This window comes from Zonotrichia leucophrys, chromosome 23 (assembly GCF_028769735.1).
Source record: "Zonotrichia leucophrys gambelii isolate GWCS_2022_RI chromosome 23, RI_Zleu_2.0, whole genome shotgun sequence".
Classification (NCBI taxonomy): domain Eukaryota; kingdom Metazoa; phylum Chordata; class Aves; order Passeriformes; family Passerellidae; genus Zonotrichia; species Zonotrichia leucophrys.
This window is the reverse complement of record NC_088192.1, coordinates 671,188-689,487: the sequence shown is the minus strand read 5'-3', so window position 1 is coordinate 689,487 and position 18,300 is coordinate 671,188. Positions and strand designations below refer to the sequence as shown.

Sequence of the window (18,300 nt, the reverse complement as noted above, 5' to 3'; positions counted from 1 at the left end):
TGGCAGTGCTGGGTTCAGGCTTCATCCTGACCCTGGGCTGGTTCCCTCAGCCCCGGCAGCTCCTCCTGTCCCTGTCCTGGCTGTCCCTGTGTCCCTGTGCCGTGGCTTTGGAGCCTTTTGGGATTGGAGCAGCCCCAGGAACTCGTCCTGTCCCTGTCCTGGCTGTCCCTGTGTCCCTGTGCCGTGGCTTTGGAGCCTTTTGGGGTTGGAGCAGCTCCAACCCCGACCTGCCCCGACACGCGGTGCCTGCTCGGCCGGGGCGCTGCTCTCGGGTTTGTCCGTGCCCGTTTGAGCCCTGAGGTTTGAAACTCGTCGGACAAGCTCCCATCGCCGCCCCGTCCCGAGGGAAGCCCGAGCCGGGGGCAGATCCCAGAGCTGCCGAGGGTTCCTCCATCGTTGGCCTGATCCTGTTCCCTCTCCTCCACCAGATTGGCTCCAGCGCAGCCTCACCGAGTGCTGCCGGCTCTCCAGGGTTATTACAGAGGTGATCCGGCCCTTCCTTGCTGTCACTGGGGTTTTTCCAGCCTGCAGAGCTCAGACCAGGCCTGGCCCCTCTCCCCCTGCCCAGGCCCCATCTCAGGCCCCGTTTTCCCGCACAGGACTCCCGGCCCCAGCCCCTTCCTGCCCCGCTGCCGTCGGCCGGGAAGGTGCCGGGCACAGCCCCAGGCCCGTTCCCGGCAGCTCCTCAGGAAGGAACCGGGCTGGGGATGGAGAGCTGGGGCACAGAGCCCCCCTCATGCCGGGGTTTGTGCCCCTGAGCCCCCTCACTCCCTGTGAGCAGCCCGGCTGTGCCCCAGCTCTCCCCAAACCCGGGGGCGCAGGGGCTGCGGCTCCCGGGGAGCTCCGGGGCTTTCTCTGGTTCCTCTCCGAGGGTCGGGAGCCCAGCTCGGGGGGCACCAGGTCCTTCTTTCCTTCCCCCTCTGCTCCAGTGCCACGTTCGCGGCCCCCCGGGCTGGACTGGGCATGGAGGGGGCCGGGATTGTCCCTGTGGGAGCGCTCGGGAAGGGAAGAGGGCAGAGATAAAAATAACCCCTGGGCCAGCTCCAGCCCATTGTGGCTTCCTGCGATTTACAGCCCTTCCCAGGGGGAAGAGGCAGGAACGGCCGGCTCGGGGCCGGCTTTGACCCTTTCACCGCCAAGAAGGGCCTTCCCTCCTCCTTCCCGCCTGTGGGATCCTGGGGAGGGGATGGTGGAAGGAAGCGGAGGGAGGAGAGGAGCGGGCAGAGCTGGAGCTGCGGGAGGAGAGGGGTTAATGCTGGCCAGGGTCAGCACGGGTGGGCTCCTGCCGCGGGGCTGGGCTGGCACGGGTTAATGGGTGGCTCTTCCTCTTCCTCATCCTCTATATGAGGCTGCTCCCGGATCTGGGCTCAGTTTTGTGCCGGAGGGGCTGGAGCTGCGTGAGGCTGGAGCATCGCATCCCTGCATCCCATCCCTGCATCCCTGCCAGGGCTCAGGTGAGCGAGAGCATCCCCCACCTGCCTGGCGGTGTGGAGCCCGTGGGCTGCGCGTGGGGCTGCGTGGCCGAGGCTCGCTGGGCTCTTTGCTCCCCTGAGCTCTGCTCGGCCCGGCCCCGTGTCCCTGCTGTCCCCAGGGCCGGTTCCGTGTCCCTGCTGTCCCCAGGGCCGGTTCCGTGTCCCTGCTGTCCCCCAGGGCCGGTTCTGTGTCCCTGTGTCCCCCAGGGCCGGTTCCGTGTCCCTGTGTCCCCCAGGGCTGGTTCCGTGTCCCTGCTGTCCCCAGGGCTGGTTCCGTGTCCCTGCTGTCCCCCGGGGCCGGTTCCGTGTCCCTGCTGTCCCCAGGGCTGGTTCCGTGTCCCTGCTGTCCCCCGGGGATGGCTCCGTGTCCCTGCTGTCCCCCGGGGCTGTTTCCGTGCCCTCCGCACATGGCAAAATGGGGAATTTTCCCTCCCAGCCCAGCCTGGCTGTTGGGGGGCCCGGCTCCGGACCCCCCAGCCCCGGGCCGCTGTCCTGAGCCCGGCTTTGTTCCGCCGCCCGGGAGGACAAGGCGGCGGCCGGCCCCGGTATTTTTTCCTGTTGGAAGCCGCTCCTGGGATGCGGCCGGAGCCGGCGGATGCTCGGCGCTTCTCCCTTCCTGCCCGGGGCTGTTCCTGCCTGGAGTGCCAGGACTCGCTGTCCGTGTGCCATTGAGGGGACCCTCAGCTCTGCTTCAGCCCCATCCTCATCCTCCTCCTCCTCCTCACCGCTGCACCCTCGGGGCTGACCCTGACTCTCCTCTCTCCTCCAGGGCTGAATCCAGGAGCCAAACGAAGCTTCGGGAGCCTCCTGACACAGAGCGATCGGCAGCGATCAGCAGCGATCGGCAGGATCGGCAGAGACCATCAGTGATCAGCAGATATCAGTAGCGATCAGGAGCGATCGGCAGAGACCATCAGTGATCAGCAGAGATCAGCAGCGATCAGGAGCGATCGGCAGCGATCAGCAGCGATCGGCAGGATCGGCAGAGACCATCAGTGATCAGCAGATATCGGCAGAGACCATCAGTGATCAGCAGATATCGGCAGAGATCAGCAGCGATCAGTAGCGATCGGCAGCGATCAGTAGCGATCAGGAACGATCGGCAGAGACCATCAGTGATCAGCAGATATCGGCAGCGATCAGCAGCGATCAGTAGCGATCGGCAGCCCCGTTCCGGGGCCATGGTGCCCTTGGGCAGCCCCACTCTCGCCGTGTGCGCCTCCAGCAACCTGCGCCTCATGGCCCCGGGGCGCGGCTCGCCGCTGGCCTGGCTGAACCGGGGCCCCGAGTGCCCGGGGGGCAGCGGGGGCCGCAGGGCCAGCGCCGTGGAGCGCCTGGAGGCCGACAAGGCCAAGTACGTGAAGTCGCAGCAGGTGATCAGCCGGCGGCAGGAGCCGGCCCTGCGCGGCTCCCCGCGCCTGTCCCCGCACGGGCGGCGCCGCCTGGCCCGGCAGCAGTGCGGGGAGCTGGGCCCGGAGCTGCCGTGCCCCCCGTCCCCCGTGTCCCGCCGCAGCGGCGGCCGCCGCCTGCTCAGGCCCGACTCGCTCATCATCTACCGCCAGAAACGGGACTGCCTGGGCGGCGACAAGGAGAACAACGCCAAGGGCTCGGGGCTGGTGCGGCGCCTCTTCCAGGGACCCCTGAGAGCCACCCCGCCCAGCTCGCCCCCCGCCCGGAGCCCCCAGACCCCCATGCTGTGGGCGCCGGCCGAGAGGGAGGAGCGGACACCGGGCGGGGACAGCGGCGGGGACAGCGGCGGGATCCCCCCCGTGCCCGTGCCCGTGCCCGCGGAGCAGCCGCCCGGTGCCCCCGGGAAGGAGCCGCTGGCTCTGCGCGTGTCGCTGCCGCTGTCGGAGCAGGAGCGCTTCTTCAACTACTGCGGGCTGGACCGGGCGCAGGTGGAGCTGCTGGGCCGGGAGCGCTTCGGGCCCGCGGGCTGGGACAGCGGCTCGGCCCGGGCCGGCTCCGGCGAGTCCGAACCCGGCCGGGCCTCGGGGGGCAGCGAGGGGGACGCGGGGCCGGGCGAGGAGGAGCCGGACACCCGGGCGGGCTCGGCCGTGTCGGTGGTGGAGCGCAACGCGCGGGTCATCAAGTGGCTCTACGGCTGCCAGAGAGCCTGGGCGGCTGCCAGGGAATCCACGGTGTGAGCGGGGACGGCTCGGCCGGGACCGGGACAACCGCGGGGCTCCCGCTGGCCAGACCGGGCCCCGAGAGCCCGCGGGATGTGGCCGAGGGGCTGGGGGCACCCCTGGCCATGGTGACACCCCTGGCCCCGGTGCAGTGGGGATGCTGCGGGCTGGGAGAGCCGCCAGGTCCTCAGGCTGAGTGTGATGGGGACGCCTGAGGGCAGGTGAGGAAGGGCCACCCCCGCTGCTGCCCCCCTGCTGTCCCCACCTTCTCCCTGTCCCCAGACCAGAGGGTGGCACGGGCCCGCAGCCCCCACTGATACCCAAATCCTGCTCTGGCTGGGGGTGGGCAGAGCCCGAGCCCCCTCCCGTGGGCAGCGCCCACCCCTCAGCCCCCTCCTCCTCCCCAGAACAGCGGCTGCTGGGGCCAGAGCTGCCCTCAATAAATCTGTTTGGGGTGTTTTCTAGCCTGGCATGTGTGTGAGGCTGTGGGGGGATGCCCAGGGCTGGGGGCCCGTGGGGCTGTTGGGGGGTGAGGGAAGGAAAGCAGCAGGCAGAGCTCAGGGAAAAGGGAATTTCGGGGTCTTTGTGCAGCTGTGACCCCCAAACCCAGGGCAGAGCCCTCGGGCACGGGCGGGGCGCTGCCCACCAGCAATGGGGACCGCAAATAACTTCTGTTGAGTCCTGCTGCTGCCCCCTCCTCTAGTTGCCCTTGGGGGCGCTTTTATTGCGGATCTCGGCCAGTTTGCCGGCCAGGAAGCCCCAGTGGAAGGCGCCTTCCTCCGGCTCCCGCAGGTCGCTGCCGTCGTCACCCGGCGGCTCCCCCGGGCTCTCGTCGGGCTCCGGGGGCGGCCCCGCCTTGTCGGGCCCCGCCGCCTGCTGCCACTTGGTAGCGAAGAGATCCCAAAACCCGGGGGCCTTCTCGGTGTGGGGCGGCTCGGGCGGCTCGGCCAGGGGGCTGCGGGAGAGAGCGGGGACGGGAATGTCGGGGCAGGGACCGGGACCTTTCCCCCCGGCCCACCGTGCCCCGTCCCTGCCCACCGGGCAGGGGATGCAGGAGATGGGGTGGGGGGATATGGGTGGGCTGGGCAGGTCCCGGGGGTCGGATCGGGGTTCTGGGGTGGGACCCGGGTTCTGGGGTCGGATCCGGGTTCTGGGGTCGGACCCGGGTTCTGGGGTCGGATCGGGGTTCTGGGGTCGGATCCGGGTTCTGGGGTCGGACCCGGGTTCTGGGGTCGGATCCGGGTTCTGGGGTCCCCCCAGCGCTCTGTAACTCACTGGTCCGGGCAGGGCTCCGGGCTCAGCAGCTGGTGCTCGTCCTCGCGGGTGAAGAGGGACGAAAGCGTCCGCCAGCCGCGGGCCCCGACCCCCTGCACCTGCGGGGGCAGCGCCGGGGTCACCGGGAGCTGCGGCCGCCGCTGTGCCCCCGCCCCGCCGCCCCCAGCCCCCTCCTCACCTTCCGGGCCAGCTGGGACACGGGGCTGGCCCCCTCCTCCAGCAGCGCGGGGGGCTCGGCCGTCTCCATCAGCTCGGGGGGCTCTGCCTGCAATGAAGCCCCGGTGAGGGCACGGCTGCAGGCAGGAGGGGAGCACAGGAAGGTTGGGCAGCCCCTTTTGGGGACCCCCCACCGTACCTCGTCCTGCAGGGCCCCGTCGGGGCGCGGCGCCCCCAGGGTCTGCAGCACCTTGGCCTTGTAGAGCCGCCAGAAGCCCTGGGCCATGGCGAGGGGCTCGGCGGGGCCGCAGCCGGCAGAGCCGCGGGCAGCGGGGCGGGCCGGACGGGCGATCCGGTGGCTTCATTAAAGTTTCAGCGGCCGCTTGCTCAGCACAAAAGGAATCTGAGCCCGGGCCGAGCCGGGGGCAGCGCGGGGGCGGCTCCTCCGGTCACCCCCAAAACCCATCCCGAGCCCCCCGCCCCAGCCCCCCGGTGCCCCTCGCCCACCCGGGACCCCCAGGGCTGGGACACCCACCCCATAGTGCAGAGGAGGCGCTGGAGCTCCGCGCTCCCCCCGCCGCGGGTCCCCATCTATAATTGATCACGGGGGAAACACGATCGGTGCCGGGACACGGCGGGACACGCTGAGCCCTGCCCCGCTCATGGCAGCGGTGACCGGGGCAGCGCAGGGGACACGGGGGGACACGGGAACAACATAGAAACGGTGGCACCGGGGCCAAGGGGGGGCGGGGAGCGTCCCGGGACCGTCCCGGTACCGGGGACACGGGGCTGGGGGCGGGGTCTGACCGGGCTGGGCGTGGCTTCACGCGATGGGCGTGGCCATGAGCGACGCTCATTGCATATGGGCGGGGCGTGCTGCTGTGTGGGCGTGTCCCGCGCCTGCGCACTGCAGCACAGCGGAGCATGAGGCCGCCATGTCGCCGCGGAACGGGCGGCGCACCGGGGCGCACCGGGCGCACTCGCTCGCTCGCCAGCTCAAAACCAAGCGGCGCCGGCGCGACCTGGACGAGATCCACGCGGACCTGAAGCCCGAGAACGCCGCGCGGCTGCTGCGGCAGGAGATCGACCCCGACCTGCCGGGCTGCGCGCAGTTCTACTGCCTGCACTGCGCGTGCGTGCGGCGGGGATACCGGGGGTCCCGGGGCTCGGGGGGCGGCTCCAGCCTTGGCATGGGCTTGTCCTGGTCCGGGGGGTTCCGGCTTCCCGGGGCAGGTGGGGGAGTTCTCCCGGTCCCTGAGGTTCCTGGGATGGGGTCCTGGTCCCGGGGGTCCCTGTCCCTGGTTGGGGTGTTCAGCCTTGGGGGTCCCTGTCCCCTCAGAGGTTGATTCTGGGGGTCCCTGTCCCTGGTTGGGGTGCTCAGCCTTGGGGTCCCTGTCCCCTCAGAGGTTGATTCCTGGGATCCCTGTCCCTGTCCCCCTCTAACCCCTGGGGGAGCATCTTGTCCTGGTCTCACGGTGACCCCAGGGCTGTGGTGGGACCCTGCCCCCTCGGCAGGAGCCCCCCAGCCCCCCTTCAGTCTCAGGGTCCCCCTGACCCCCATCCTTTCCTTTCCCAGGCGTTATTTCGTGGACCTGAACAGCATGAAGGAGCATTTCAGATCCAAGGTGCACAAGAAGAGGTGAGGGGTGGGGGCAGACCCCAGATTGAGGGGGTGCAGGGGCGGTTGTGGGCAGTGCAGTCTCACCCCCCGTGTGCCCCCAGGCTGAAGCAGCTGCGAGAGGCTCCGTACACGCAGGAGGAGGCTGAGCGTGCTGCCGGCATGGGCTCCTACGTGCCCCCAAAGAAGGTGGAGGTGCAGACCCAGCCCCTGGAGGAGGTCACGGAGATGGAGACGTCGGGCTGAGCGCAGGGACAGGGGCTGAGAGGCTCGGTGGCTCTGTAAGGACGCCTTTGTCTCAGCTCTGTGACAAAACCGTGTCCCAGCTCTGCCAGCCAAATCCACCCTGCTCCTCCCACAGCCCAGGCACTGACAGGAGCAGGAGCCAGCAGGACCCTGGGTGCCCTCCCTGAGTGTCCTCCTCCTCAAAGGGACACATTCATTGTTCTCTGAGTGTGCTGGGACTGCACGCTCGTCTGCCTGCCTTTGGAGCAGTTCTGCTCTGTCCTTGGCTCAGAGGTTGTTCCAGTGATGCACCCATTAAAATATGTCAGCTGACGGTGTGGCAGTGTTGAATGTGAGGGTGACAGTCCCCCCAAGGGGTGAGGGGACACCTCAGTGTTGTTCTCTTCCCTGTTATCCAGAGGTGTCCGTGCCAGGAGCCTCGTCCTGGAGCTCTTGCCTGCTAAAAGTCCCTCTGCCCTGGCAGCTTTTTGTGGGGAATGTGAGCTCGGGTCACCTCTTCATGGAGCACTTGGGTTTGCAGCTGGTTTGGCCCTTGAGGGGGCAATGCTGGTGTCCCCTTGGTGAGGGCACTTTGAGGCTCCTGTCCCCAAAAACTCAACTCCTGCAGTGATTTCATGCTCCTGTTGGGCTGCATGGTGATCAGCCTGTCCCTGAGGGGACACTGAGCGACAATGGCACCGAATTCCTGCAGAGTTCGTGTCCCCATTCATCCCTCCTGCCCAGCTGGGGACTGGGAACTGCTGGGAACTCAGAGCAGTGACACGGCCGTGCTGAGGCACACAGAGCAGTGACAGAGCAGTGACACAGCTGTGCTGGCTAAGGAAGGGTTTATTTCCACGCAGCCTGCCTGGATTTGTCCCCGAGGCTCTGGGGGAGGGAGGGAGAGCTGCAGCTCTGCGGGAGCTGGGGAGGCTGTGGGATGTGCCAGCCCAGGGACACGGATGGGATGTGCCCATCCAGGGACACGGATGTGATGTCCCTGCCCAGGGTCACGTCACCGCCCGTGTCCCCCCTGCCCGTTATCTAACACAGCGCTGCCCTCATTCCTGCGGGGCCGCCGCGCGTTCCCATGGGGACAGAGGGGCTCTGTGGCCCCAGCGGTGTCCCCAGCCCCCTCTGCTCCCGCGGGGGATGGGGATGGATGCAGCTCCCGGCTCTTCCGTCCCTCTGTCTGTCCGTCCGTCCGTCCAGCCTCTGCTCTGGCGGTCTGATCCCGCTGTCCCCCGTGGCTCGGGCTCAGCCGGCAGCTCCGGAGCTGGAAGCGGCTTCTGCGTTCTGCATCCCGGCTGCCCGAGGCGGGAACAGGCGGGGACAGCTGGGGACAGGTGGGGACAGCTGTGTCCCCCGTGCCCAGGGCACCCATGGCGGTGGGAAGGGCTGGATGTGGTGCAGGTCAGCTACAGAGCTCGGGTGGATGGAGGGGACCCCGACACCCCCGGGGACTGTCCCCAGGGTCCCCAGCACCCCACAGGGACTGTCCCCAGGGCCACAACATCCCTCGGGCACTGTCCCCAGGGCCCCCAGCCCCTGCTCACGGCTCCGGGGGGGCCTTGGCAGGGTCAGCCATTCTCCGGGCGCTGTAGAGGGACAGGCAGAGCCCCGCGGCCGCCAGCAGCAGGGCCAGGGGGGTCAGCAGCCGCCCCCCCGGCTCAGCCTCGCGTCCCGCTGCCAGCTGCATCTGTGGGGACACAGAGAGCCATGGGGAGCACGAGAGTACCCCAAACCCCATGGGGACAGGGGCCTGGGGCCTGAATGCCCCCATCACACTGCGGGGTATAGAGGTGATGGGGGCAGCTTTGTACCCCTCTGGGTGTCTCAGGGGGGGTTTAGGGTGCCCCTGCAGCATTTGTGGGCCCCCATCGGCAGCAGCGTCACTGCCAGTGTGGAGCTGGGCTGGAGCTGGGCACGGCTCCCATGGCAGGCCTGGTGGGCAGCAAGGAGGGCAGTGAGGGCAGCGAGGGCAGCAGCGCCCGGGGCTCCCCGTGGGCTCCCTGTGGTTCCCCGGCCCTGCTCGCCCCTTACCTGCAGCAGTCTGAAGTAGCCCGGGGTCAGGCGGCGGGGGCGGATGATCATGGCGAGGGGGAGCAGCGGGGCTGGGATAGAGCCCCCCGGTCCCGGCGGGGCGCTCCGTGCGGGGCCGGGCTGGGCTGGAGCCCCCCAAATGCCCGGTCCCGGCAAGGGGCGCTCCGTGCGTGCCGCGGCCCCGGGCAGGGCGCGGAGCAGGAGCCGCTGTCAGCCGCGATCAGCGCCCGCTGCTCCCCGGAGCGGACACGGCGGGCGGGGGGGCCAGCCCGGCCCAGCCCAGCCCGGATCTGGGGGGGCTGAAGGGCCGGGCTTAACCAGAGAACCCCTCTGCAGGCCTGCAGGGGGCTGCCTCAGTTTCCCCACCTGTAAAGGGGTGTGAGCTATGATTTGGGTGAGGGGTGACACCCCAAAAACTCCAGGGCTGAGCAGGGGCTTCCCTCTGGTTCTTCTGGGGGTCTCCGTGGCTTAACTTTGCACCCACAGGGTACTTGGGGTGTCCCACTGGTGTCCCACTGGTGTCACAGGGCTCCTGGGGTGTCCCACTGGTGTCCCACTGGTGTCACAGAGCACCTCGGGGTGTCCCACTCATGTACCACTGGTATCACAGGGCACCTAGAGGGGTCCCACTGGTGTCCCAGGGCTCCTGGGGTGTCCCACTGGTGTCCCACCTCGGGGTGTCCCACCGGTGTCCCAAGCGCTGTGGGGCCTCAGCCCTCGCTGGGGCTGACACCGGTGCCGTTTCCCGGGGTTCCAGGGCCCGTGTGTCACCGCCCGGGCTGTGACTCACTGGCCGCGCCCCACGGCACCGTGCGGGGCCATCCGGGGCAGGCGGGCCCGGCGCTGAGCGGCACCGGGGAGCGCCAATGGGGCCGCGGCTGCGGGCGCAGGTGAGGCCGCGCCCGGCGCAGGTGAGGCCGCGCCCGCCCCGCCGCCGTTCCGGTCCTGCCGTTCCTGCCCCGCCGCCCCGATGGAGCCCCCGCGCTCCTGGGGCCCCGCACAAGCGGCCGCCTGGCTCCGAGGTGAGTCCCGGCTGTCCCCGGGGGCTCTGGGGTGTCCCCAGCCTGGGGACACGGGACAGGGGGTGGCGGCGCTTCCCGTCCTGCTCTCCTGCCCGGAGGGGCATTCCCGGGGTGGGGTCCGGCCGTGCCCACCCTTTCGGCTGAGGCCGGAGGACCCTGCCACCAGCCGGGGGTCACCGCTGGGGTGGCACTGCCAGGGGACACTGCCAGGGGTCACTGCCAGGGGACAGCCCTGGGGTGGCACTGCCAGGGGGCACTGCCAGGGGACAGCCCTGGGGTGGCACTGCCAGGGGGCACTGCCAGGGGGCACTGTCAGGGGACAGTCCTGGGGTGGCACTGCCAGAGGGCACTGCCAGGGGGCCTGCTGGGTGTGGCACTGCCAGGGGACAGCCCTTGGGGCATGCAGGGTCACTACCAGTGGGACAGTCCTGTGGTGGCAGCCGGGGTCACTGTCAGGGGACACGCCGGGGTCACTGCCAGGGGCACTGCCAGGGGACAGCCTGAGGGGCACTGCCAGGGGACACTGCCAGGGGGCACTGCCAGGGGGCACTGCCAGGGGGCACTGCCAGGGGACAGCCCTTTGGTGGCACTGCCAGGGGGCTGGTCTGTGCAGGGCTGGACGCCGCCGTGCAGGGATACCCTTTCGAGGCCTGGGGGCTCTCGGGGCCCGAGCTGCTGAGGCTGGAGCCGGGGCTGCTGGAGGCTCTGGGCGTGCGGCCCGTGGGACACCAGGAGCTGCTGCTGGAGGCCGTGGAGCAGCTCCGGAGCCTGGTGAGTGCCGGGATCGTGGGCAGGAACATGGGGGCTCCCTGGGCTGAAGGACCAGGATGTGGGGTCACCCTGGGCAGGGTGGAAGGTGGGGACACAGGGGCACCCTGACTCAGTGAAGGGGGGCTCTGAGCTGGGCAGCGGGAAGGACATGGTGGCACCATGGGCTGGGTGAAGGTGGCACCCCGAATGCCACCCTGCCCGTCCATCCCCTGTCCCCCCAGGACACAGGGCTGGCGAGCACCAGCCTGCGGACGCTGACGGAGAGGCTGCAGGAGCTGGCCCAGGGCATCCAGGGCCTGATGCAGGGGGGGCTGTGGGCAGGGGATGCCCCCCAGCCGCCCTCCCTCACCCTCCTGGCCCGAGCCATCGAGCTGCTCGGGGCTGCCAAGGAACTCTTCTCCTGGCTCAACAGGTCTGGGGCACGTGGGGGCACCCCTGGGTGCTGGGTGCCCCCACTCTGGGGCTGAGCTCTGTCTCCCCCCCAGGTACCTGTTCTCCACCCTCAATGACTTCTCAGCCAGCCAGGACATCATCCTGCTGTGTGCCCAGCTGGCAGAGACCCTGCAGGCGGTGAGTGCCCAGGCTGGCTGCTCTCCTGACCCCAGAGCTCTGCTGAGCGGACATGGGGTGCAGGGGGTGCCCCACAGGGACCCTCAGCTGGGATGGAGCCACCCCATGGTGCTCATCCCCCATCCTGTCCCCCAGGACCTTCCTGCGGCCCAGAGGAGCAGCGGGATCCTGCAGATTGTGAGTGCAGGGTGAGGAGGGAGGGGGTGGCAGGCCCGGGGGGCTGCCAGGACCCCCCTGACACCCTCACTGTCACCCCCAGTGCCAGCACATCGAGGGCATCTGCGAGAGCATCGTGGGCTGCAGCCCCCCGGCGCTGCTGGACCGCAGGGCTGTGCTGCAGAGCGTGGGGCTGGCGCTGCTGCCCGGCCCACGGGGCAGCCCCCCAGGGTCCCCTGAGACCCCAGCACTGCCCCTCGGCCCACAGGGCAGCCCCCCAGCGTCCCCTGAGACCCCAACGCTGCCCCTCGGCCCACAGGGCAGCCCCCCAGCATCCCCCAGCACCCCAACGCTGCCCCTCGGCCCACAGGGCAGCCCCCCAGCGTCCCCTGAGACCCCAACACTGCCCCTCGGCCCACAGGGCAGCCCCCCAGCGTCCCCCAGCACCCCAACGCTGCCCCTCGGCCTGTGGCAGAGCCCCCCAGCATCCCCTGACACACCAACGCTGCCCCCTGGCCAATGGAGCAGCCCCCCAGGATCTCCTGACACCCCAACACTGCCCTGTGATGTTCTGGGGAGCCCCCAGGCACTGCTCACTGCCCGGCTGGTGAGTGTCCCCCACCCCAGGGCCCCCCTCTGCCCTGGGACCCCCCATCAAACCCACACCTTGTTCCCCCAGGGCTTTGAGATCACCTCCACCAGCTCCTGCCTGCACTTCGTGTCTGCCACCAGCCCGGGGGTGAGTGAGGGGCCCTGTCACCCCCTGCCCCTCCGTCACCCCCTTTTGTGGGGGGAACACCCCCCACCCATGGGATCCTGTGAATCTCTTAGGGCCCTGATCTGCCCGACCCAGACCCAGACCCCAAAAAATTGACAAAAATATTCAGGAAAAAATTGAGAAAAAAATTTGGGGTTAAAAGGTCCAAAAAAGAGCAGAGGCGCTGCCTGTGGCTGAGCCCATGTAACTCATCCCATGAGTGAGCACAGCCCGGGCATGGGGGAGCCCCCTCTGCACCCCAAGCCCAGCAGCAGCTCCGGGGGTGCAGTTGGGTTGAACCCCCCTGGTTCTCCCTGGCCAGGAGAGACCCTGAGTGGGGTTAGACTGGGAGGGAAGGAGGGAATGAAGGCAGGAGTGGGCACCCCACTGTCCCCCTGTCTGCCCAGGCCCTGGCTGCCCACGGGGGCCTCGTCCTGCCCGGGGATGAGATCGTGCAGGTCAACGAGCAGGTGGTGGTGAGTGGGGCACAGGGGCTCAGGGTGGGAGGACATGGGCAGGGAGGGCTCAGGGGTTCAGGTGGGGATGCAGGAGCTGTGAACAGCAAAAAGCAACAGCCATGGCTGGGAAAGGGACACAGGAGGATTGCCAGGAGGATTTGAGGGATGTGAGATCAGTGGCTGGGTGGGTTTGGGGGTGAAGCATCCCCACAGCTCACACAGCATTTGCAGGTGGGTTGGACACCTGTCAGCCTGGCCAGGAAGCTGCTGGAGAAGGGGAACAGGGTGACTTTGGTGCTGAAGAAGATCCCCCTGGACCTGCCCAGCTCGCCCCCCTCTCCCAGGCAGCAGGTGAGTGATCCCAGTGCTCCCAGCCCAGCCCCAGCGCCGCACTGGGAGTCAGGCAGGGATGCTCAGAGCTGGGCATCTCCCATCACCCTGGGGATTCCTAAAGCTCTGGGCTCCATGGTGGGATGGGGCTGGCACTGACGCTCCATCCACAGCCCCCAGGAGCATTTTTGGATGCTGCAGATTCCCCTGGCACCAGGAGTGGTGAGAGCCCGGGCAGCCCCGTGTCCCTGAGCTCCAGGTGAGCCCCATCCCGACACCCCAACACCCCGAGGAGATGTTTGGGTGCACCCAGGGCCCTTTTTAGGGGCAGAGGTGGCAGCAGTGCAGCAGCGGCCTGTGAGCAGCCCGGGACGCTGACAGGAGTCTTAAGGAATGACAGAAAGGGGAGTTTGTAATTCATTCACTTGGTAACGTTTTAGTGGGGCTGGAGCTATATTTAGCCATGACCCTTCTCCCCTCCCGGAATGGAAAGGCGTGCGGAGAGCCAGCGGCAGCGCGGGGCAGGGCAGCCCGCTGGGACGGGGCTGGAACCGGGCTGGAATCGGGCTGGAACCGGGCTGGAACCGGGCTGGAACCGGGCTGGAACTGGGTTGGAACCGGGCTGGAACCGGGCTGGAGTGGGGCTGGAATTGGGCTGGAACCGGGTTGGAGGTGGACAGGAACCGGGCTGGAATTGAGCTGGAGCGGGGCTGTAACCGGGCTGGAACCGGGCAGGAACCGGGCTGGAACTGGGCTAGAGCTGGACTGGAGCTAAACTGGAGCTCTGCAGCGCGCCCCTGCAGCCCCTTCCCGGGCAGGCAGGGAATGCCGTGGGTGCCCCATCCCGGGGCGGATCGGGGATCCCGGCAGCGCTCCCGGAGCTCGGGGCTCAGGGTCCCGTTTCCCTCCCAGCGTCGCGGCCGACCTGGACTCGGGAGCGGAGTCTGTCCCGGACCCCGCCACTGACGAGGAGCAGGAAGAGGCCGAGCGGGAGCCGGGGCTGCCCGGGGCAGCCGTGGAGGAGCGGCCGGGCCCGGCTGGGCAGGGTAGGATGGAGCGGGGCTGGCCGGGGATGGAGCAGCTCCCGAGGACAGGAGGGACAGCTCTGCTCGCTGTTCACAGGCGCTGCAGAGGAGCTGTGGGACAGCGGCACCCCCCTGGACACCCCCCTGGACACCCCCGCTGCCCCTGAGCCCCCTGGCACAGAGCTGAGCCCCAGGGCAGCCGGGGGAGCAGAGCCCGGCCCTGAACAGGTGAGAGCTGGGGGGGTCAGAGCTTCCCCTTGAGCTCCTGCTGTGGGTGCGGGAACTGGGGGTCCCTAAGGGGGTCCCTGTGGCTGTGGTGCTGCTGGGGGGGCTCAGCAAGCACTGCCCTGCACTGTCACTGACATGTCACCTGTGTCCCCACGCAGGGCAGCCCCAGCACGGCACGGAGACCTAAAGGTGAGCAGAGCCCTGCCAGGCTGGGCTGGGGGCTGTGCTGGGGGGCTCTGATCCCCCTGCTGTGCCCTGGGGGTCTCTGCTCTCCCTGCCCTGCTTTGGGGGTCTCTCCCCGCTTGTCCTGACCCCGGGCCGTGCTGCAGGCGTGGCCACGCGGCTGAGCCGCCGGCGGGTGTCGTGCCGGGACCTGGGCCGGGCTGACTGCGACGGGTGGCTCCTCAAGAAGAAGGAGCACGTGGGGTTCATGGCCCAGAAGTGGAAGCGCTGCTGGGTGGTGCTCAAGGGCCACACGCTCTACTGGTACAACCACCCCAACGTGAGTGGGGGCACACCTGGGCAGCTGGCATCTCCCACACGGCTCTCATCCCTGTTCCTGGGGTCCCTGTGCCCGCCCGGGCAGTTGGCATCTCCCACACGGCTCTCATCCCTGTCCCTGGGGTCCCTGTGCCCGCCGGGCAGCTGGCATCTCCCACACGGCTCTCATCCCTGTCCCTGGGGTCCCTGTGCCCGCCTGGGCAGCTGGCATCTCCCAGGATGGTGCCCACACGGCTCTCATCCCTGTCCCTGGGGTCCCTGTGCCCACCTGGGCAGCTGGCATCTCCCATGTGGTGCCCACACGGCTCTCATCCCTGTCCCTGGGGTCCCTGTGCCCACCTGGGCAGCTGGCATCTCCCATGTGGTGCCCACACGGCTCTCATCCCTGTCCCTGGGGTCCCTGTGCCCACCTGGGCAGCTGGCATCTCCCATGTGATGCCCACACGGCTCTCATCCCTGTCCCCACAGGATGAGAGGGCTGCAGGCCTCATCAACGTGGCCACCTACAACCTGGAGAGCACCAGGGAGCAGAAGAAGAAATAGTGAGTGGGGTCTGTGTCACTGTCACCCCCAGATGGTGGCAGAAAAGGAGGGGGGGATGCCGTGCCAAGGCCAAGTGCTGATGTGTCCTGCTGGGAACCACCTGCGTGTCCCCGTGGGGCTGGTGGGGTTTCCATGGGGCTGGTGAGGTCCCCACAGGGCCATTGGGGTTTCCATGGGGCTGGTGAGGTTTTCATGGGGCTGGTGATGGCCCCACAGAGCTGGCACTGGTCCCCACACCCTGAGCAAGGCCTGCCCTGTGTTCCTGGGGTTATCTGGGATGAGGCTGAGGGCTGGGCTGGGGGGCTGCAGGGGTCTGGGGGCTCCCCTGTGTCCCCACAGCAGCCCAGCAGCCACCCCCCTGTCCCCAGCGTGTTCCAGCTGTGCCACCAGACGTACAAACCCTTTGTGTTCGCTGCTGAAACCCTGGCTGACCTGAGCATGTGAGTAACAGAGCCCATGGCCAGCGCTGGCCCCAGCAGCCCAGGCTGGCCAGGAGCCTCCTGTCCCTCTGTCCCTCCCCAGGTGGGTCAGTCACCTGGTGACAGCCAAGACAAAGCACACGCTGGCCCAGCAGGCAGTGCCAGACAAGGAGGAAGGTGAGGAGGGGTCGGTAGCAGGGGTCCCCATGGGGTAGGAGCATCACTGGGAGCTTGGCCCAGGATTTGGGAAGGTGACAAACGCTCCCTGAGGGGCGGCTGGGATGATTCTCAGCCCTGGGAGGGAATTTCTGTCTTCTCCCATGGTCTCCAGACTGCTACAGTGAGACAGAAGCTGAGGACCCCGACGATGAGGCCCCCAGGCACGGATCTGACCCGGTGAGTGGCCCTGGGGACACCCTGGGGTCACAGGGACAGAGTTCCCTGTGTCACCTGCTGCCATCTCTCCCCCAGGCAAGGAAGAGGCTGCAGAACAGCCAGGAGAAGGCACAGCTGTCCCCAGGCAGCAGCCCCCAGGGCAGCCCCCGGCCCTGCTCCCCCTTGGGTAGGTGCAAGGGGGCACACCTGACCCCTGTCACCCTGTGTCCCCCCTTTTGGGTGGGCTGGGGGAACTCCAGTGGGGTGTGCTTGGCTGTGAACCATCTCGGGATGAAGGAGCCTGCAGGGAAGGTGGAGAGGGATTTTATATGAGGGCACAGAGTGACAGGGCAAGGGGGATGGATTTGAACTAAAAAGAGAAGGTTTAGATTGGTTCAGGAGGAGTTGGTTTAGATTGGTTCAGGAGGAGTTGGTTTGGATTGGTTTAGGAGGAGTTGGTTTGGATTGGTTTAGGAGTTGGTTTGGATTGGTTTAGGAGGAGTTGGTTTAGAAGTTGGTTCCGGAGGAGCTGGTTTGGATTGGTTTAGAAGGAGTTGGTTTAGATTGGTTCAGGAGCTGGTTTAGATTGGTTTAGGAGGAGTTGGTTTGGATTGGTTCAGGAGCTGGTTTGGATTGGTTCAGGAGCTGGTTTAGGTTGGTTTAGGAGGAGTTGGTTTGGATTGGTTCAGGAGCTGGTTTGGATTGGTTCAGGAGCTGGTTTAGGTTCGTTTAGGAGGACAGTCCTCCCTGTGTGAGTGATCAGGCCCCAGCACCAGTGCCCAGAGCAGCTGTGGCTGCCCCTGCATCCCTGGCAGTGCCCAAGCCCAGGCTGGATGGAGCTGGGAGCACCAGGGACAGTCTGAGGTGTCCCTGCCATGGCAGGGGTGGAACAGGATGCTCTCTAAGGCCCCTTCCAGCCCAGCCCACTCCCCGGTCCCACAGCTTCGGGCCCCGCGGGGTCCGGGCCGTGCCCTCCCGCTGCATTCCCCTGTCCCCGCGCAGATCCCGGCGGGGAGGATCTGGCGAGCCTGGCGCGGTGCCTGCGGCAGGGCGGGCTGTCCCTCACGGGGCAGCGGCGGGCCCTGACCCAGGAGCAGTGCCGCAAGTCCTTCCTGCGGCGCAACAGGAACCCGCACATCAACGAGCGGGTGCACGCCGTGCGGGCCCTGCAGAGCACGCTCAAGGTGGGACCCCCGAGCCCCTCAGAGCCCCCCAGAGCCCCCTGCCCGCGGCTGGGCCCCATAAAACCTGTGCGGTTTGTACGGGCAGGCCAAGCTGGCGGAGCTGCAGGCGCTGGAGCAGCTGCTGGGAGAGGCCGCGCTCACCTCGGACACGTTCCGGCGCTGGAAGGAGGAGCACCAGGAGCTGTACCAGGAGCTGCGGGAGGGCTGGGCCGGGCAGCGGGGCCAGGGCGGTGCGGGGGAGCAGCACAGAGAGGCGGCCGAGCCCTGACATCCCCCAGCCCTGGCACCCACCGGCCCTGGCACCCACCGGCCCTGCCCTGGCTCGCTGCCCAGCGCGGTGGGTGCTCCGTGCTGAGGGACCTGAACACGTCCAGGAAAGCTCAGCTCCCCGAGGGGCCATCTAATTCCTTTATTTTAAGGGACAGTCTTAATTTTTCCTTGCCTGCACTCGGCAAGGAGGGGATTTTGAGCGCCTGCTGTGGCGCTGCCAGCCGGCCCGGCCATGGGCTGTTCTGCTGTAAATAAACGTGTGGACAGGGCCTGGTCCCGCCGTGGTTTTTCTTGGCGCTGAAATCATCAAATCATGGAATTGTTTTTCTTGGCGCTGAAATCATCAAATCACGGAATTGTTTAGGCTGCAAGAGACCTCCGAGATCAGCGCGTCCAGCTGTAAACCCGGCATTGCCGCGTTCACCGCTAAACCAAGCGCCACATCCGCGTGCTTTTGAACACTCCCAGGGATGGTGAGTCAACCACTGCCCCGGGCAGGCTGTGCCAGTGCCTGACCACCTTTTCCATGGAGAAATGCCTCCTGACGGCCAACCTCACCCTCCCCTGCTGCAGCCTGAGGCGGTTTCCTCCTGTCCTGTCGCTCCCCTGGCAGGAGATCCAGAGGCGCCCCCGATCTCCCATTCCCATTTATTTCCATGTCTATTTCCCTGGACTGAGCGCCCACCCTACGGGTGCCGCCTGCGGCCACTCTTCCCCAGCCAGAGCCCTTCGCGGCGGGGGCGGGGACAGCGTTCAGACGAGCCAATGAGGCA

General features: G+C 68.0%; 5 protein-coding genes across 7 annotated transcripts; 3 read left to right on the top strand and 2 right to left on the bottom strand.

Annotated features, from left to right (window-relative positions):
* The first annotated feature begins 2,431 nt into the window (after positions 1-2,431).
* On the top strand, positions 2,432-4,050 carry FAM110D (family with sequence similarity 110 member D). The gene has a single exon (XM_064731579.1). The coding sequence runs from the start codon at positions 2,654-2,656 to the stop codon at positions 3,617-3,619; it is 966 nt and encodes a 321-aa protein (XP_064587649.1). The 5' UTR covers positions 2,432-2,653; the 3' UTR covers positions 3,620-4,050.
* Positions 4,051-4,300: 250 nt separating this feature from the next.
* Positions 4,301-5,318, bottom strand: C23H1orf232 (chromosome 23 C1orf232 homolog). The gene is made up of 4 exons (XM_064731855.1): positions 5,232-5,318; positions 5,055-5,141; positions 4,877-4,974; positions 4,301-4,556 (listed from the first exon to the last, which is right to left on the bottom strand). Exons 1-4 carry the CDS (start codon positions 5,316-5,318, stop codon positions 4,301-4,303), a joined length of 528 nt encoding a protein of 175 aa, XP_064587925.1.
* A 580-nt stretch (positions 5,319-5,898) lies between these two features.
* Positions 5,899-7,208, top strand: ZNF593 (zinc finger protein 593). The gene is made up of 3 exons (XM_064731533.1): positions 5,899-6,164; positions 6,609-6,671; positions 6,755-7,208. Exons 1-3 carry the CDS (start codon positions 5,968-5,970, stop codon positions 6,894-6,896), a joined length of 402 nt encoding a protein of 133 aa, XP_064587603.1. The 5' UTR covers positions 5,899-5,967; the 3' UTR covers positions 6,897-7,208.
* Positions 7,209-7,727: 519 nt separating this feature from the next.
* On the bottom strand, positions 7,728-9,085 carry ZNF593OS (ZNF593 opposite strand). The gene is made up of 3 exons (XM_064731534.1): positions 8,919-9,085; positions 8,432-8,574; positions 7,728-8,211 (listed from the first exon to the last, which is right to left on the bottom strand). Exons 1-3 carry the CDS (start codon positions 8,967-8,969, stop codon positions 8,133-8,135), a joined length of 273 nt encoding a protein of 90 aa, XP_064587604.1. The 5' UTR covers positions 8,970-9,085; the 3' UTR covers positions 7,728-8,132.
* A 745-nt stretch (positions 9,086-9,830) lies between these two features.
* Positions 9,831-17,786, top strand: CNKSR1 (connector enhancer of kinase suppressor of Ras 1). Of its 3 annotated transcripts, XM_064731607.1 has the most exons (22): positions 9,831-9,940; positions 10,554-10,711; positions 10,933-11,123; positions 11,197-11,281; positions 11,417-11,458; positions 11,541-11,638; positions 11,813-12,044; positions 12,117-12,176; positions 12,602-12,670; positions 12,884-13,003; positions 13,156-13,241; positions 13,895-14,028; positions 14,105-14,235; positions 14,394-14,424; positions 14,565-14,737; positions 15,205-15,278; positions 15,648-15,719; positions 15,802-15,875; positions 16,030-16,094; positions 16,170-16,260; positions 17,076-17,257; positions 17,343-17,786. In XM_064731607.1, exons 1-22 carry the CDS (start codon positions 9,889-9,891, stop codon positions 17,523-17,525), a joined length of 2,403 nt encoding a protein of 800 aa, XP_064587677.1. In that variant the 5' UTR covers positions 9,831-9,888; the 3' UTR covers positions 17,526-17,786. The 3 variants fall into 3 exon arrangements, with proteins under 3 accessions (XP_064587677.1, XP_064587675.1, XP_064587676.1); XM_064731605.1 differs by lacking the exons at positions 11,541-11,638; positions 11,813-12,044; positions 12,117-12,176; positions 12,602-12,670; XM_064731606.1 differs by lacking the exons at positions 11,417-11,458; positions 11,541-11,638; positions 11,813-12,044; positions 12,117-12,176; positions 12,602-12,670.
* Positions 17,787-18,300: the final 514 nt, after the last annotated feature.

Bases quoted from the DNA above. Each gene is read 5' to 3' on its own strand.
- FAM110D (XM_064731579.1), top strand. From the start codon at position 2,654: ATGGTGCCCTTGGGCAGCCCCACTCTCGCCGTGTGCGCCTCCAGCAAC.
- C23H1orf232 (XM_064731855.1), bottom strand. From the start codon at position 5,318: ATGGCCCAGGGCTTCTGGCGGCTCTACAAGGCCAAGGTGCTGCAGACC. The intron at 4,975-5,054 runs GTGAGGAGGGGG...CTGCCCCCGCAG, and splicing joins TGTCCCAGCTGGCCCGGAAG to GTGCAGGGGGTCGGGGCCCG. The intron at 4,557-4,876 runs GTGAGTTACAGA...TCTCTCCCGCAG, and splicing joins CCGGAGCCCTGCCCGGACCA to CCCCCTGGCCGAGCCGCCCG.
- ZNF593 (XM_064731533.1), top strand. From the start codon at position 5,968: ATGTCGCCGCGGAACGGGCGGCGCACCGGGGCGCACCGGGCGCACTCG. The intron at 6,165-6,608 runs GTGCGTGCGGCG...TTCCTTTCCCAG, and splicing joins TTCTACTGCCTGCACTGCGC to GCGTTATTTCGTGGACCTGA. The intron at 6,672-6,754 runs GTGAGGGGTGGG...GTGTGCCCCCAG, and splicing joins TCCAAGGTGCACAAGAAGAG to GCTGAAGCAGCTGCGAGAGG.
- ZNF593OS (XM_064731534.1), bottom strand. From the start codon at position 8,969: ATGATCATCCGCCCCCGCCGCCTGACCCCGGGCTACTTCAGACTGCTG. The intron at 8,575-8,918 runs GTAAGGGGCGAG...GTGTCCCCACAG, and splicing joins GCTACTTCAGACTGCTGCAG to ATGCAGCTGGCAGCGGGACG. The intron at 8,212-8,431 runs GTGAGCAGGGGC...ACCTGTCCCCAG, and splicing joins GCCAAGGCCCCCCCGGAGCC to CTGTCCCCGCCTGTTCCCGC.
- CNKSR1 (XM_064731607.1), top strand. From the start codon at position 9,889: ATGGAGCCCCCGCGCTCCTGGGGCCCCGCACAAGCGGCCGCCTGGCTC. The intron at 9,941-10,553 runs GTGAGTCCCGGC...TGGTCTGTGCAG, and splicing joins AGCGGCCGCCTGGCTCCGAG to GGCTGGACGCCGCCGTGCAG. The intron at 11,282-11,416 runs GTGAGTGCCCAG...CCTGTCCCCCAG, and splicing joins TGGCAGAGACCCTGCAGGCG to GACCTTCCTGCGGCCCAGAG.